The sequence below is a fragment of the Panthera tigris genome, chromosome B3 (genome assembly GCF_018350195.1).
Source record: "Panthera tigris isolate Pti1 chromosome B3, P.tigris_Pti1_mat1.1, whole genome shotgun sequence".
NCBI lineage: Eukaryota > Metazoa > Chordata > Mammalia > Carnivora > Felidae > Panthera > Panthera tigris.
Genome location: NC_056665.1, coordinates 104869010 through 104887302, shown reverse-complemented (window position 1 = coordinate 104887302; position 18293 = coordinate 104869010). Strand labels below are relative to the sequence as shown.

The 18293-nt window shown below is 34.5% G+C and overlaps 1 protein-coding gene across 9 annotated transcripts in view; it reads right to left on the bottom strand.

The window, feature by feature from the left end:
- The window catches only part of KIAA0586 (KIAA0586 ortholog), a 112455-nt gene that overhangs the window by 83031 nt on the left and 11131 nt on the right, over nt 1-18293 (bottom strand). For 6 of the 9 annotated variants that reach the window (XM_015543416.2, XM_042989791.1, XM_007095234.3 and 3 more), the window contains exons 5-14: nt 16948-17122; nt 15972-16193; nt 13826-13979; nt 11260-11427; nt 9701-9824; nt 4124-4256; nt 3154-3371; nt 2659-2731; nt 1170-1397; nt 37-211 (exon numbers count right to left, since the gene is read on the bottom strand). In XM_015543416.2, the coding sequence (XP_015398902.2) occupies nt 37-211; nt 1170-1397; nt 2659-2731; nt 3154-3371; nt 4124-4256; nt 9701-9824; nt 11260-11427; nt 13826-13979; nt 15972-16193; nt 16948-17122 (1670 nt within the window). Of the gene's footprint in view, nt 1-36; nt 212-1169; nt 1398-2658; nt 2732-3153; nt 3372-4123; nt 4257-9700; nt 9825-11259; nt 11428-13825; nt 13980-15971; nt 16194-16947; nt 17123-18134; nt 18233-18293 lie in introns of those variants that run through there. The other 3 variants (XM_007095235.3, XM_042989792.1, XM_042989793.1) reach the window with 2 other exon arrangements.

The window sequence follows — 18293 nt, the reverse complement described above, 5'->3', positions numbered from 1 at the left end:
AAATGAAGTTTACCACAAAAAAATGAGGTTCCTTACCTTTAACTTGTTCTATTACTTTTGGTCTCTGGGGTTTGGACTTAGGAGATGGAGAATTAAATCGGAGATACGGTCCTTTTTTAAGAGTGCTGCGATGGCCCTGATAAATTGGTTTTCCATAAATTTGTAACATATAATCCTCATCTTGTATCACTGTGGTTGCTTTTAAAAATCCCTAAGTACACAAAGTTATTCGACTCACCAAAAAAATGGTTATCAAACACATCTCATTTTTCTAAAGCTTTCTTTTGTCACTTTCGTATTATAATAAGAATGACCAGGTCAGAAAAGTCCTCTACTTTAAATGGCTCTTAAATTCTGCGTATAGTTTTCACACTACAGCTTTAACATTTCAGGGTTTTCAAAGGCATAAAAATTAAGTATAAAAACCATCCACTCAAAAATCATAAAGGTTCTTATACTACTAAGCATATTTTCAGCACCAAAAACTAAGGTTTAAATACATTTTATATAAGTATAAATATATACATTCAATCACAATAAGATAACATAAATCATGTCTTTAAGTGATTTTCTACATTCCTAATCCTGTCTTCAATCATAATCTAAATGTCACAATAAGGTAGCATTTACTAAATTAGATCTACTAAGTGCTAAGCATTGAATTAGATGCCTTATTAATGTGCCCAACAATCCATGTTTGGCATTAAGAAAGTTACAGCCTAATTACAGCAGCCAAAAACGTTCCCTCTGTAGCACTGAATATCATACCTCACAACCACTAGGCACTAGACATATTTGTTAAACTGAAAAATAAACAAAAAATATGTATATTCATATAAATACATACAAAGATGAAACCTAATTTTTAGTACCACAAACTAGAGAACCTAACGTTTGGACCAGATGATCTCTAGATATACCTGCTCTAACTAAAATACTATGATTCTAAGTGTGAGATCTAAGAAGGAGGAAACTGTGTATTTTGTGCACTGCTTTTCCACATTATGAATATCTAAAATCTAAATATCAATAGTTTAAAGATAGTTTACATTTATATAGTCTTTCATATTTTTAGTTGCATTTTAATATTTGCTTTATTATTTATAGCTTAAAGGAAATGATCAATTATAATGCAATATTCATGTCACAAAATCAGAGTAGGATCTTACTTCTTTTCTCTCTTTCTGTAAGTTTGAAGCAGGAATGTTCCTCATGAGTGGATTTCTAAAATGCTCCTCTTTTTGTTTCTGAGAATGTTTTCTTTGAATTATAGAATTGTTTGCCGTTTTGTCTTGTATGTTAGTTTTAACATCTTTACTCATATTCTGAACTTTCTTGGTCCTTTGATTCTTCTGATCAAATCTCTTTTGTTCATAATCTTTTCTTGACAGTTCATCCTTAACATAACCAAAATTCAAATTACTTAAAATCTATCCAAGAAGGGGTTTCACATCTAAAGTATTAGAATTTATTTTCTATTATAAAAATATAATTTAGCAGATTTAAATGCTTTATAAATTAATTATATTGCCTTATATATGAATAAAAACTCTCTGGAAGAATAAGGAAAACCAAAAAGACTGGTGCCTTATGGAGCGGGGGGATGAGAAATAGAGGAGGTACAAGAGTAGGAAGGCAGCTTTTCATTACAAATCTTACATTTTTTGATGTTTGAACCATAGGACTATAGTAAATGTTCAAAGAGTTAAATTTAAAAAATAAACTTCAAAAAAGTAAACAACTTCGTAATACAACTCTGAAATAAGTATTTATAAACTAAAATCACTTGAAGATTTGAACATACTTTGTAATGAATTCACAGTATTAGTATAACATATATTGCTAGCTGTCTACACAGCTAAAACTAATCTCCTAATCTTCTATTAGTTCAATTTTTTTTTGTGCATCATATAGATAATATCATTTCTTCATAACATTAGAGATATACATTCTTAAACAACAAACTTTATAAATACGTTTTAGCATTTATTGCTGTGGAAACCGAACTGACACTTCATCTTGCTACCATTGTGAGTAAGCATATACACACATCTTACAGTCAGAAAAAAACACTTTGCACCCCAAGATGAAAATAACAGGATTACCTTGTCTACTTATGCCCCCTTAAATATTTAAAATTTTAAAAATTTCCTTTAAATTACTTAGCCTCTAATGAAAACAAGCTCTGCTTGATTTTTGCAGTGCTAATGTCTGAAAATACACTGTGAGCTTTGGGAGGTGAGAAAGCAGGGCCTTTTTCATCTGGAACTCCTGTAAACTTAGAAACCTAAGAAATCTTGTGTAGTATTTTCCCTTTAAATAACTTTGGTGTTTTTACTTTGTCAAGTCAATGCTTCTACATCTGCAGTCTCGAAATGTTTTTGTAAGTATACTTTTTTATTTCTAAATGCTTTTGCTAAATTTTCTTTCAAATTGCTTATATTTTCGTGATTGTCCAACAATTTTCCAGATAAGAGCTATATAATCTACGAGAAAAAGCACTTGTTAATAAGTAAAATGAGACTCATTACTAAGTAAAGAGTAACAATGAAATTAAAAATTATAAGCAGACTTATATATAAGGAATATTTTGAGAGTAAGTATGATACTTGGAAATTATCTGAGAATTCACCTAATTCTGTTTTTTCCAAAACCTACCTGAATTTCTGCAGAAATAGTCTTAATCCACTCATCTACTGTCTTTCTGATGCGGATCTTCTCTAACATCTCTCTATAAAAGAGAAAAAATAATGGTCTTAAATTAGCATTTAATATTCTAAGAATAGAGCCGAGATCAGATCTCTTATCTAGTTTTGAATCTACTGTGTAGCCCAATAGGCTTCATGTGAAAAAAAAAAAAAAGCAACGTTATTAGTTTTCACCAAATGTTTGAAGGATGCTTGAATAGGTCCCAAAAGATATATACCAAAGAAAGAAAAAAAAGGGAAAATTTCACATCTGTAAAAAGTAATAGCAACAGCTAGGTATCTAAATACCAACTTTATAATGAGTCCACATCATCAAAGGAAATAAAGAACCTTTTCAAAACACTGAAACACATTAAGCAAAATGAAATGCATAGAAAAAAACTTAAGAAAGCCTAACAACTGGCAGTTTCACAAATAATCTTGGGATGCCAACACTCTGTCTTACCTGTTAGTAGATAGAGCATTGATAAATGAATACATGGCAGCTCCATCCTTTGCACGAATAATAGCTTCCAGGTTTTCTTCAAGGACTTTTTTATTGTTTTGTACTCCTCTCAAAATCTTCTCAGCATCTTTCAAGACAGATCTGTTATTGGTTGTTTGAAGCTTAATGGAATTCTGTGGAAGATCAGCAAGTCTTGACATAATCAGAGACTCTTTTGGCTTAAAGGAAAAAGGCAAACATGTTACCATATAAAGTTCATACTAATTATTTTAACGCAAGCAAGAGCTCTTGCTATAGTTGGGGCCATACACTATGCCAATACAGTCTAAGGACTCCATGTGTCAAACTCAAGAGCTATAAAACAAGTACTTGGCATAAGTAACTACACTTATGGTTAGCATTTCATAATGTCTATTTGTTGAGCCACTATATTGTACTCCTGAAACTAATATAATATTGAATGTCAACTATACTGTAATTAAAAATTAAAATTAAAAAATAAAATTGGTAATTAAGGTTTCTTTCCATTTGGAAGTATTAATGTGAATGTTAAGTGAAATAGGGCTGGTAAGTCTATAGAAGTGCTGGGCAGTCCAGTGGCCAATAAAAGTTGTATCTGGGAAAGAAAGCAAAAACAAAGTAAGAGCAAGTTGGCGCTAGGTAAGCATGCCAGACACTTTGGACCAGAAAAACAAAGGGCATTCACAGTTCTCTTTCTCCCTTTTGCCCTCTCCAACAGAAGGTGGAAAGCTAGCAGTGGCCATGTAGCATTCCTGGCAAAGGGCTATAAGTAGACATCACTTAGGGCTTCTGGAAAAGTTTTGTAAAGAGAAAAGCCGGGGCTGGCCTATCTTTTTCAGTGCCTTGTCTTCATCCTTCTGCTTGCTTTCTGTCCTGATAACTTTTATATTTCTTCATAATTTTTACCTTTCTATTCCTCATCAATTTTAATATCTTGTTCCCACTTTACCTGGACTGTGCCATTTGTTTCTTTCCTCTTTTGGCCAGGATCATGAAGAAAATCATCAGACCTCTGCACAGTCAATTTAGCTGCTCCTAGTTCTTCACAGGAAGGAAATCTTTGAGAGGAGAGAGTGTCAATGCTATGAAAGATTTAAAAATAGAGTTTCCTAAATTGTCATAAATTCAGCAAACATTTGAAGACATAAATCTTTGATGCATTCTTAGTTATACAGTTCCATTAAATGGTAAATGGTGTTCCATTAAATAGTAAAATGAAGTTAATCAGTCAAGTGATTAAACATATGAAACACAGAAAATCACAAGACACAAAATTACTCAGACCAGACTGGTTTAGTAGGAAAAGAGCAGCAGGGTAGAGTACGAACCTCTAAAAGACCACTCCTCCATAAAAGCAAAGAGAACACAGACAAAAATGGTCAAAATCAGCTTTTACAGAACTCTGGAAATTAAACAAAGGCTTGCAACAACTCAAGGAACAATTCATCAAGAAAACGGCTGACTCTCGGTAAGAACAGCAAGCTTTATGGCATTTTTTATGGCATTTATGCTTCATTCTAAGACCCTTTCCTTAACTCTGTGGTAGCCTTGAAAATCAGCTTTATCACCCCTCTAGCTGTGAAAAACAACAGCCTAACCACCACTCAAAAGGGCAGAACAGGTTTGGAGCTCCTCAAAAAGTGCCATTCACAGGATTTATTTTCCCAGACTCAGAGCTAGTTCAGTGAGAAGCCCTAATGCCAGGTCAATTTTTTGAAAATAGTAGCAACTGTTTAACATCTTAGCTGCCCAAGGTGGCTATAGCAGTTGAGGTAAACAAGGAATGCCAATAGACTAAAACTCGGGGGTATAGGGTATCTATGGTGGAGCTTTGAAAAGCCCTAACTGGGGATCCAGAAGGCCATGTGCATATATAGGCCTCCATGAATGCCCAAGCACGCTCTGAGAAAAGCCTAATCTCTTATGTCAGGCTGACCTTGAGACTCTGTGCCAGAGCACTGAAGGTGTGCCCCAATACCACATGTATGCATTCACACATGTTGTGTATCCATGAGTGTGTGCACGTGTGCATACACATACACGCACACGCACACAGAGCCCCTTGATACTCAGAGGGAGACTTACAGGTTCAAGGTAGTTAAGGAAGTCTCTTTCTAATCATTAGCAGACTTAGCTCACCAAATAGAGAACCACCACACATGACAAAGACCACAAGCTTTACAGAACTCGTCACTAAACAAACTGCAATAAAAACAGCAACAACAATTGCTAGGGGATGGAAGAATCTGATTTTCAGAGTTGCCACACTGTATTATTTGAAATGTCCAATTTTCAACAAAAAGTTATGAGACACACAAAGAAACAAAAAAGTATAGCTCGTACACAGGAAAAAACATAGTTAACAGAAACTGTTCTTCAGAAATCACAAATATTGGACTTCCTAGGCAAGGACTATATATTAGCTATTACTAAAGGAAAATTATATTCAAAGAATTAAAGGGAAGTATAAGAATGAAATCTTACCAAATAAAGAACATCAATAAAGAGATAGAAACTATTTTAAACAAAGAAATAAAAACCTAAACAGAAATTCTGGAGTTGAAAAATACAAAAACTAAAATGTAAAATTCACTAGAGGGACCAAACAGCATATTTGTTTGAGTAGGCAGAAAAAGAATTAGCGAACCTGAAGATAGGCAGAGATTATCCAATCTAAGAAACAGGGGGGGGGGAGAAAAAGAATGAAGAAAAATTAAGAGCCTCAGATATCTATGAGATACTATCAAGCATACCAACAAACAACATAGTCCTAAGAGAAGAGAAAGGTTATGTGTACTATTTAACTCTATAAAGAAATAATGACAAAAAAAAACCCCAAATTTAATAAATATTAATCCATTCATCCAAGAAGCTCAAGAAACTTCACATAAGATAAACTCAAAGAGATCCACACCAAGATACATCAGAGTCAAACTGTCACATGCTTAAGACAGAGGGAGAATCTTGAAAGCAGAAAGAGAAAAATAACTCATCATATACAGAGGTTCTTCAATAAGATTAACAGCTGACTTTGTATCAGAAACCACTGCAGTCCAGAAGGCAGAGTTGACATATTCAAAGCACTGAAAGAAAAAGAATGTCAAGCAAAAATTCTATATCCAGCAAAACTACCCTTCAATAGTAAAGGAGAAATAAACACACAGATCAATGGAATAGAATGGAGAGCCCAGAAATAAGCCCATACTTTTATATAGTCAATTAATCTATGATAAAAGAGGTAAGAATATACAAATGGGGGAGAAGACACTTTCTTTAATAAAAAGTGCTGGAAAAACTGGACAGCTGCATGCAAAAAACAGAAAAAAGAAACTGCACCACTTTCTTATACCATGCACAAAAATAAACTCAAAATGGATTAAAGACCTAAACATGAGACCTAACACCATAAAACTCCTAAAAGAAAACATTGGCAGTAATATGGTTGATGTTGACCTTAGCAACATTTTTCTAGGTATGTCTCCTTAGGCAAGGGAAACAAAAGCAAAAATAAACTATTGGGGCTACACTAAAATAAAAAACTTCTGCACAGTGAAGGAAACCATCAACTAAATGAAAAGGCAACCTACTGGATAGGAGAAGATATTTGCAAATGATATATCTGGTAAGTGGCTAATATCCAAAATATGTAAATAATCTATATAACTCAACACCAAAAAAACAATCTGACTAAAAAAATAAGCAGAAGACCTGAACAGACACTTTTCCAAGGAACACATACATATAGCCAACAAACACATGAAAAGATGCTCAACATTGTTAATCATCATGAAAATGCAAACCAAAATGAGATTATTACCTTACACCAGTCAAAATGGTGAGTATCAAAAAGACAAGAAATAAAAAGTATTGGCAAGGACATGGAGAAAAAGAAACCCTTGGACACTGTTATTGAGAATGTAAATTGGTACAATCACTGTGGAAAACAATATGAAGGTTCCTTAAAAAATTAAAAGTAGAAATACCATATAGTCCAGTAATTCCACTACTGGTATTTACCAAAAGGAAAAACAACAATAACAACTCTAATTCAAAAAGATATAGGTACCCCTGTGTTTACTACAGTGCATAATACCCAAGATATGGAAGCAACCTAAGTGTCCATCGACAGATGAATGCATAAAGAAGATGGAATATTAGAATATTGCTCAGCCATAAAAAAGAATGAGATCTTGCCATTTGCAACAACGTGGGTGGACCTAGAAGGTATTCTTTTAAATGAAGTAAGTCAGAGAAAGACAAATACCATATGATTTCATTTGTATGTGGAATCTAAAAAACAAAACAAATAAACAAAGAAGAAACAAACCCATCAATACAGGGAACACACTGGTGGTTGCCAGACGGGAGGGAGCCAGGGGAATGGGCAAAAAGGTGTAAAAGGGAGGGAAATGTACAGGCTTTCAATTATGGAATTACTAAGTCAGGGAGATGAAAGGTACAGCTTGGGGAATATTATAATATTACAATAGTATTGTAGTAGCACTGTATGACAGACCATAGTTACCCTTGTGGTTAGCACAGCATAACATACAGAGCTGCTGAATCACTATGCTGTATACCAAAAATTAATATAATATTGTATGTCAACCGTACTGAAAAAAAGTAAAGGATAAATTAAGACATTCCTAGGTAAACAAAACAGAGAATTCATCACTAGCAGATTTCCCTTTAGTATTTAGGACCTACTAAAGAGAGTCTCTCAGGGTCAAATAAAAGGACACTAGAAACTAAGTCAAATACATATGAAGAAGTAAAGAGTACTGGTAAAAGTTAACTATATAGGTAAATGTAAAAACAATATAAAATGAATTTTTGTTCCTAACTTTTTTTCTATCTTATTTCAACAACTGTATAAAGCAATAATTATAAAGCTTTATAGATGGGTTTATAATGTATAAAGATGTACTATGTATTACAACAGCAGCAGAAAAAAAAGAGGAAGGGAAGGAGTTATACTGGAACAAAGCTTTTGAATCCTATTGAAATTAAATTGGGGGTACTGATCCAAACTAGATTGTTTTAAATTAAGATGTTAATTGTAATCCCTGGGGCAATCACTCAGAAAACAACTCAAAATGTATAGTGAAAGAAACAAGAGAATAACATTAGTATCTATTTTATATAAAGGAGGCAATAGAGAGAAATAGTAGAATAAAATAAGAAGACCTAGGACATATAGAAAACACATAGCAACAAGGCAGACATAAATCTTTTATCAGTAATTACATCAAAAGCAAATGGCCTAAAACTGTACACTGTCTTCACATGAAAATACTAAAAATGTGGCTGTTTATTACTATAGTTTCCATGATACTCAAGATAAATAAAATTATCATGACCTAGATTTACTTGATTTTTTAAAAACTACTATGTAAAATTTCAGACAGACACAAAAGTACAAAGAATAGTATGATGAGCTCCATATATCCCTGTCTACATTAACCATTCACTCATGGCTATCCTCATTTCATCCATACTCCCAATCCAGTTTCCTCTACCCCACAATGGATTATTTTTGAAGCAAATCTCAAATATCATTTCATCAGAAATAAATAATCTGCATTCATTAGAAATTAATCTGGGGGTAGGGGCACCTGGGTGGCTCAGTTGGTTAAGTGTCTGACTTTGGCTCAAGTCATGATCTCACAGTTCGTGAGTTCGAGCCTCCCGTCGGGCTCTGTGCTGACAGCTCAGAGCCTGGAGCCTGCTTCGGATTCTGTGACTCCCTCTCTCTGCCCCTCCCCTGCTCACACTCTGTCTCTGTCTCTCAAAAATAAACAAACATTAAAAAAAAAAAAAAAAAACCATTAAAAAAAAAAAAGAAATCTGGGGGCGCCTGGATGGCTCAGTCGGTTAAGTGTCCTACTTTGGCTCAGGTCATGATCTCACAGTTCTTGAGTTTAAGCCCAGTCAGGCTCTATGCTGACAGCTGAGCCTGCTTCAGATTCTGTGTCTCCCTCTCTCTCTGTACTTCCCTTGCTTGTGTGTGCTTGCTCTCTCTCTCTCTCTCTCTCTCTCTCTCTCTCTCTGTCAAAAATAAATAAATAAACATTAAAAAAAATAATCTGCATTTTGAGAAAATTAGATACATTCATTTTATACCTATAGTATAGAAAAGGGCTAGATATGATAGCAGCAGAAAATCATAAATCTAAGATTACTTTTAAAAGCAATGCTATACAACGGGGCACCTGGGTGGTTCAGTCAGTTAGGCGTCCAGCTTCGGCCCAGGTCATGATCTCCAGGTTCGTGGGTTCGAGCCCTGTGTCGGGCTCCGTACTGACAGCTCAGAGCCTGGAGCCTGCTTAGGATTCTGTGTCTCCCTCTCTCTCTCTCTCTCTGCCCCTCCCCGACTTGTGCTTGCTCGCTCTCTCTCTCTCTCTCTCAAAAATAAATAAACATTAAAAAAAATTAAAAGCAATGCTATACATTTTTCAAAATTCCTAAAGACATTTTAGAAATAAAGTTCTTTTCAATATAGTTTTTATTCTAATGTCTTGTTTACCTGTCTCTGCTCTCAGGATTCCATTCTGTTTTTGACCTATTTAGTAAGGTTTTATCTGAAGATTCACTTTTTCTTGTCGAAGAATCATGGTTATTCAAAATCTGTTCCAATAGTCTTACATTTCCTACAATAAGAGAAATACAGTATTATATTTAAAGTACTAATTCATTTTTTTTTTTTTATATAAGAGCTCACATATGTTTGTAGGCTTTAAATACACTCATCAAGTCAAATCAAATATTTATAACTCATGAAAACTACACTGTTTAAAATTCAGGCCTGAATTTATTTCTATCACAGAAAAAAGGAATTTGAATGAGACATATCATCATCACAAAGCCCAGTAAATTGTAAGATTTTTATCAAGAGTTAAAGGGAGATTTGACTGCTTTAAAAAAATTTTTTTAATGTTTATTTATTTTTGGGAGACAGAGACAGAGTATGAGTAGGGTAGGGGCAGAGAGAGAGGAGGACACAGAATCCGAAGCAGCCTCCACGCTCTGATCTGTCAGCACTGAGCCTGACATGGGGCTCAAACTCACTAGCCGTGAGATCATGACCCGAGCCAAAGTCGGACACTTAATGGACAGAGCCACCCAGGCACACCTTTGACTGCTTCTTTACAGCAACTGTTAGTTGAATCTCTCTGTTAGTCTCATCTTTAATGAGACTACATAACAACTTTTATCTTTTGGTAAAGCTGGTTTAGCAAAGATTTTAGTATCTTTAAAACTCTTTAAATGCATCCAAGACAAGGCTTGAATGCATTTAAGTGATTCCCAGAATAAAAGCTTATATTTAACATTTTCACTTACTTTTACTAGAAGGGCTTTATTTTAAGGGTCTGTAACAAATTATTATTTCAGGTCACTTATAAAAGTTCTTGTCTGGGGTGACTAATGGCTCAGTCAGTTAAGCGTCCAACTCAATTTTGGCTCAGGTCATGATGTCATGGTTCCTGAGATGGAGCCTGGCATCAGGCCCCATGCTGTCAGCAGAGCCTGCGTAGGATTCTCTCATTCCCTCTCTCTCTGCCCCCCCCCCCCACCACTCGTGCTGTCTCTCTCTCTGTCTCTCAAAATAGATAACCTTTAAAAAAAATAACAAAATAAATAAAAGTTCTTGTTTGCTATTAAATAGTTAGTACCTTAACACTTTTTCCAACTGAACACAGTAATAAATGTAAATTTCTCTGAGTTTCACTACTGAAATTCACACCTAACAATATAAGAAAACATGCTCTGATGATCAGCCTTACCTTTAGTAAAGTATCATTTTTATTAATAATAAAACTTATTCATTAAAGGCTTAAGTAATAACCTGTTGAAAATAATCAGAATAATTATAAACATGTATCTCCAACTCCTTCTACAAAGAATCTAAAGAAGCTTGATTTGCCCAGTAAGTATCATTTAAAGAGAAATACTGAAAATAGAATTCCTACTATCATCACTACTTGGTGCATAAGAGAATTATAAAATCAGGGGTGTGGAAATCTGTTTCTAATTTGAGGTAGGTCTAGATAAAGTAGTGGATGCTAGTCATGATTGTTTTATTACCTGAATGACCTACTGTCTCCATATTTTCTTTTTCTTCCATGGGATTTCCCCTCTTTGAGATCTTATCATCCTTTGAAACCGGTATAGGAGCAAACCTTCGAGGTGCTGGTGTCTCCAATGGAGATTTCTGTTTATCAAAACCCGTATCTTCAACCTCTCTAGAAGGTGCTTTAAAAGAAAATAAAGGAAATAAATTCAATTTATTTTAAAAAGAACAATTTTGTAGAGTGTTACTCTTCCCCATATTTTAAAAATAAAGCAAATTATATAGGATATACAAATTATAAGTAAATAGAAATAACTCCATCCTCACTAGAAATCAAAAGAAATAAAGGCTATAAACATTTTACACTTACAGCTAATAAACAAAAAAAAAAAAAAAACAATATGACAACATGCAGTACTATTTAAGCTGTAGTGAAATGGCATAGCCAGACACTGCTCCTGGCATGAAAACTAATAAAACCATCTGGCACTAAGTATAGGAAGTCTTGAAGTTTTTATACACTTTGATCTAGTAATCTTACTCTTGGGAATTTATCCTGAGGACACAACCTAAAAGAATGACATTACATATATGATGACTTCATCACATCTGCCTGAATGTCCAATAACTGTTAAGTAAATTGTGTTTACAATAAACTATCCTTTCATCATTAAAAATTAATATTATGAAGATGATTATGTAAAACATGGGAAATACTTTTGATATGCTAGTAAAAAGCAGTACAAAATTATATTTATGCTACAACTGCAGTACATAAAAATAATGTACGCCCAAGAAAAAGTATTGAAAAATAAAAAGTTTGGGCACCTGGGTGGCTCAGTCAGTTCAGCATATAATACCTCTTAATTTCTGCTCAGGTCATGATCCCAGAGTTGTGGGACCAAGCCCCGAGTCAGCTCCCGCTGAGTGTGCAGCCTACTTACGATTGTCTCTCTCTCCCTTTGTCCCTTTCCCCTACTCATGCTCTTTCTCTCTAAAAAAAATAAAATAAAATAAATAATAATAATAATAATAATAATAATAATAAGTAAAGACGCCTGGGTAGCTCTGTTGGTTAAACATCTGACTTTGGCTGGGATCATGATCTCCCAATCTGGTCTGAGTTAGAGCCCCGCATCGGGCTCTGTGCTGACAGCTCAGAGTCTGGAGCCTGTTTTGGATTCTGTCTCCCTCTTCCTCTGCCCTTCCCCCACTCATGCTCGCTCTCTCTCTCTCTCTCAAAAATAAACATTTTAAAAAATTGAAAAAAATAAGTATATAAAATAAGTTTAAAATGTTAAAAAATAAAAATAGAAAGTTTAAGTTTACATTTACTCATTTTTTTAAATTTTCTTTCACTGTCACTAAAATATACAAAGAAAGACAACCAATAAAACATGCATTTTTCCTTTAAAACTCAAGTCTAGGGGCCCCTGGGTGGTTCAGTCGGTTAAGCGTCTGACTTCGGCTCAGGTCACAATCTCACAGTTCATGAGTTCGAGCCCCGCGTCGGGCTCTGTGCTGACAGCTCAGAGCCTGGAGCCTGCTTCACATTCTGTGTCTCCCTCTATCTCTGCCCCTTCCCTGCTCATGCTGTGTCTCTGTCTCAAAAAAAAAAAAAAAAAAAAAAAAAAAAAAAAAAAAAAAAAAAAAAAAAACATTAAAAAAAATAAAACTCAAGTCTAAAAAGCAAAATTATGAGCAAGTAATTCTCCAGAACGGAGAATGAAATGTCCACTTCTTTTGAAAGCATGTAGCTGGTTCATACTGAAACCTGAGTTCTGGCCAAATAGACAAACTCACCCTCAAGTCAGGTGACCAGAAGCAGGCAAGTCATAACCTTTCTGTGCTTCATCTTCCTCACTTCACAACTTAAAAATTGATTCATACTACTTTCACAACAGTTTTGTAAGACCACTCATTTGTGGAAAAATATAGAGCAGCTTACAAGTCTAAGGAGTCTTTAATGCGCCTATAATACAACAATGCTCTAACGTATCAAATGTTGAGGATATTGTACTACATGGATCTGTGTATCATAAAAGGGATAGCCCTTGATTTCCATTAATTCATTATTCAAATATCAATAATTTAGAAACATATTTATTCACTTATTTTAAATTCCAGAGCTTTAATACAAATTGGTTATGCATTCCTTTGTTGTTACTATAGACAAAGATTTTTTAAATTCTATTACTAACTGTGAAAATAATTAGAAATAGCTTATTATTGTAGTAAGGTGGTTTCTCTCCTGAAAGAATCAATAAAAAGAGTAAATATGCAGTTAGGGAATTGGAAAATTGATTACAAGCATTTGTGATACTAGACAAATGAACTTTTCTCAACTTGTAAGTGCTTCTGACAATTTATGAAGGTTATTAATTAAAACCATACAGTAGGACATGACCCCTAATTTGACTGAACAAGTTCTCAAATGACAAAAAAATTAACTCACAAGAACTAATTTTGTAGAATGAAGACTTAGTCTTCCACCACCTAGTAAGCAAGTTTTTGGCTGCCATTCTATAAAGAAAATTCATAGCTAATATGTTTTATTCACAGAGAACTACATATTTTTACCTTGTCTGGAAGCAAATGTGTTATGTGAAGACAGATTACTGCTACCAAGATCAGAATAGTCTGGTTGTACAGAATACTTTTCCATCACTCTGGAAGGAGGCATACTAACAGGCTGAAAACTACTGGTCTTGAGCGCAGCACTAATGAAATGAGTCTAGGAAACATAAAATTATTTGATCAATTTCAAATACCATTTAAAAGAGCTAGATGACAGACTACATTAAAACTTACTAGAGGACTTGAAAAAATGTATTAGATTTAATAAGCAATAAAAATACATATATTACATGCAGTTACGCACTGCAGCAGTGATGTCACTGGGTTAAGCCTGGCTCTGTGGTGTGACCTTATTCATTTTATTTAATCATTCTAAACCTCAGTTTCCTCCTTTCTACTTCTGAGATGGCTCAGGAGCCACTGAGGCATGCTAGGAGATGACCAAAAGGAAGGAGCCCTAGACCTCTACTTCAGCCAGAGAATTTCAAACCAAAATATCTCATCTTTTATATCCTGCATGATTTTGTTTGAAGGATTAAAAAACATTGCTAGTAGGCACTCAAATTAGCAGCAGCAACAATAACATATGCATTTAAATATAAACAGGAACTACAAGGACAGCTGTTTTCAGTACTATTTATTAAAATACCTGGAATGTGTATGTATCTTACCTAATAAAACTAATTTCAAAAGAGGGTCTCATACCAGGTAAAGGAAAACCTAACAAGACTTACAGTTTTACAGAATTCTTAAAAATGTGTAGACATCTCTCTACGTAAAACATATGGGACAGACTCAACAAATTTCATTTCATGAAGCATTTATCGAATTACTAATGTACCTAGTATGTCACTAAAACTTCAACTTTCTCTGTAATTAGAAGCTTTATAAATGTCTGAATTAGAAAAGATCCCATTCTTCCAAATTAAATGCAGAAGCAATTTATTATTTATGGAAGACTAGATAAATGGCAGACAGGCATATAATGAAGACAAGTAGGACCCTTTCCTTAAGAAATCAATGTGCTTTTCAAATCTGTCATCTCATTTTACCCTGAACAAAAAAATAAATAAATAAAAGGTTTTTCTGAGTAAAGAAATCAAGGCTCAGAGAAGTGCAGTTATTTGCAGACTGAAGACCAGTCTTCTAATAGACCCACTCCTAGCTTCTCATGAGACACCATGCTGCACACACAATCTTAGTTGTGCATGTAGTACTTACTAAAACCTTACTTTGTATGGCCATAACCACTCCACTGAAAATACAATCTTCAACTACATGGAAAGCTCAAGCCAAGTTCTATTAAGAAGTTTTGAAAATTATAGCAGATTAGTGTTTACTCTGTGTTAACATACTGAGTTATAAAAAACTTATTTTTCTGTATTCTTCTGAATGTGATATTTTAATTTTTTTAAGTGTTAAACTTACACATTAATTAGACAAAAATAAAAGTAAATTAAAACCAATGCATTTATAGTGCAGGTCATTCATTCACTTAAAGAAAATGTGTGTGTATATATATAGCCCCTGAGTGCGGGGTACTATCCCAGGACTTAGAAATTCAAAAATAAATAAGAAACTGTACTATCAGCTCCTTGTGAGGATAACTCTTCTTTTTATAATATCCCCATGCCTCATATTCAAAAGGCAATTAAATATGTTCATTCTTTTAATTAATTAAATGCAGAAGCAATGTGTATACTGGCTGGTTACTCATCAGAATCATTACAGAACTTCCTATTCCCAGGTCCCATCTCAGACCTACTGTCTCAATCCCTGAGAGGTACAAGCATGTGTATTTTTATAAAGCATTTCAAGTGATTCTGATGCACATTCTCAAGCTAACAACCACTGATGTAAACAAGTCATGGCAATCTAATATTAGCATTGTAAAAATGGTATGAACAGAAATACCACAAAAGAAGGAAAAGCCAACTCTAAGAAGTGTCCTACAGAACTAATGATACTTGAACTTGAATGTGCAGAGAAGTCTCCACATGGAGAGGAAGAGTGATAATAAACAAATCATTATTTAAGAACTAAAGCTGCAACAATCTAATGAGCTATTATTGCAATTATCAACAAATATCAGTTTAGGGACGCAAGTGATAAAAAACTATGAAATGTGTGCTGGCTTTATTATAGATACCTGAATATCTATTTGTTGCTGTTGTAATTTTTCAAGATGCCTAATGTGCTGTTCCATAAAAACATTCATTTGCTTTTCATGATCATGACAATGTAATTTCTCGTGTTTATTCTGAATACTTGTTTGTTGCTCTGTAACACGCTGTAACTGTTTATCAGTCTCCTGTAACTTATTGAGTAATTCTGTAACAGAATTGACTTTTGCTTCCAAATCACTCTGTACCTAAAATAACAAAATATCAAAGGATATAAAAAATACGAACAGTTACTAGAAATGTTGTTTAAAGTGATTTCTAATAAAAATGATCAAACCGGATTTTTACTCTCTAAATCTCTGATGATTTTATACCTTTATTTTTAGAATCACAGAAATAAAAGGCAAAAGATAGCTATTCTGAAGTAGATCTTTTTTCTCATTAATAACACATTTGCAACAAAAGAATTTTTATAATTCCAGAAATGAAATAGTAATTAAAAAGAAGCAAATAACACAACAAATTAGCTTTAGAAACTTCACTCATCTCAGACTGAATTAGGTCAGCAGCCTGGAATCCTAGTCTTAGATCAGCCACCTATTAGCCCGGGGACCTGTGCCACTCTAACTGTTTCTCAGTTTTCCCATTTGCAAACTGAGGCGGGTGGCACAGACAATCTAGGGGTGCCTTTCCAAAATAAGGATGAGCAGTTGTCCCAGGTTGCCCAGGACTTGGGGGCTCCCTGGATGAGCCTGGATCAGTGCTAAATCCAGGCAGTCCTTGATCCTTTAGCATTATCACAGCATGGGGGGGGGGGGGGGGGGCGGGTAGGTCTCAATGCCTGAGGTAATATACAACCACCAACAGGAAAATTCTTTCAAAGTGAGAGCAACTAGAACAACCTTAGTCTATAGTTGGATACAATCACTTGTAGAATCAGTTCCTAGTAAATAATTTTACATTTCACAAAGATGTTGTGAGTATCTGGGGTAAAATATATACTTTTATCAGCGGAGCTGCTGTTGCAATGGCAGCCGCAGTTGCTGCGGCCACGGTTGTGGCTGAATCAATTCCACTGGGTGACGTTCTAGTCTCCTGAGTAACAGCGTCCTTTTCTGTGCCTGCATCTTCTAAAAGCTGTACCTTTACTTCCTTAAAAACAGGCATGTTTTGAGTTCTGTAAATAAAAAATGTATAAAAATATATTCAGCAAGCTACATGGAACCATTTCAACAAGCACCTAGAGTGGTAATCTGCTGAAGGTGGGTTTTCTAGATTTTTTAAAACATTAAATCACTTGGTTTTCCCTATAAGGATCTTACCAGTCATTTGGTTCATGAAATCTATGAAAGGTCAGGTCACTAACTAAACACTAAAGAAATAAAATAATTCCTTGAAGGCTATGATATTTCAGATAATAAGGCTTACATATATGAAAAAGACATGAGCACAATTACCAAGATACATAATCAAGAAGTATGAATTCAAATCATGTAGAAAAAGTTCTAAGAATTTAAGTACTATGTGTTACTTCCAAAGAAAGACAACCTAAGATAAATTTTTAAAACTGCTAAAAACTGTTTTTAATTCTAGCTCATTTAGATTTAATAGATGTCACACAGTTTGTTAAAACGGGGCACAAAACACAGTTTTAAGCAACCTGGATTAAAAATGAGAGCAAATAGATACATATTTATAATGAAAGATTTAACTAAATACCAACAAAACAAAACTGGTTGATTGTGTTCTATATTTGGCCTGAAAAAAAGAGAGAGAGAGACAGACAGACAGAGACAGAAAGGAACCATGGATGGGGCACCTAGGTGGCTCAGTCTGTTAAGCGACCGATTTTGGCTAGGGTTATGATCTCACTGTTCATGAGTTCAAGCCCCGTGTTGGGCTCTGTGCTGACAGCTCAGAGCCTGGAACCTGCTTCAGATTCTGTGTCTCTGCCCCTCCCCCGCTCAAACTCTGTCCCTCTCTCCCTCAAGAATAAACAAACATTTAAAAAATAAATAAATAAATAAATAAATAAATAAATAAATAAATAAATAAATAAAAAAGGAACCACTGACAAAACCAGAGTCCCTAGTGAAGTCCAAATAAGATGAGAAGGAATGCACTCCATCTCTAGCTGCTGGACTTTCCAGCTGATCTCTAAGAAGACCCAGAGCAGCTCGTAAACTTACTCGCTTTGATATTTCCTCATTTTGACTAAGAGCATCTGTCTCAAAATTTTGGCATTATCTTCCACTTCTCTATCTTCCACTTACCTTCTCACACCCCATGGAGTCATCAAGTTTTGTCAATTATTTCATCACAATTGCAGGAATGATGTCACAGAACTA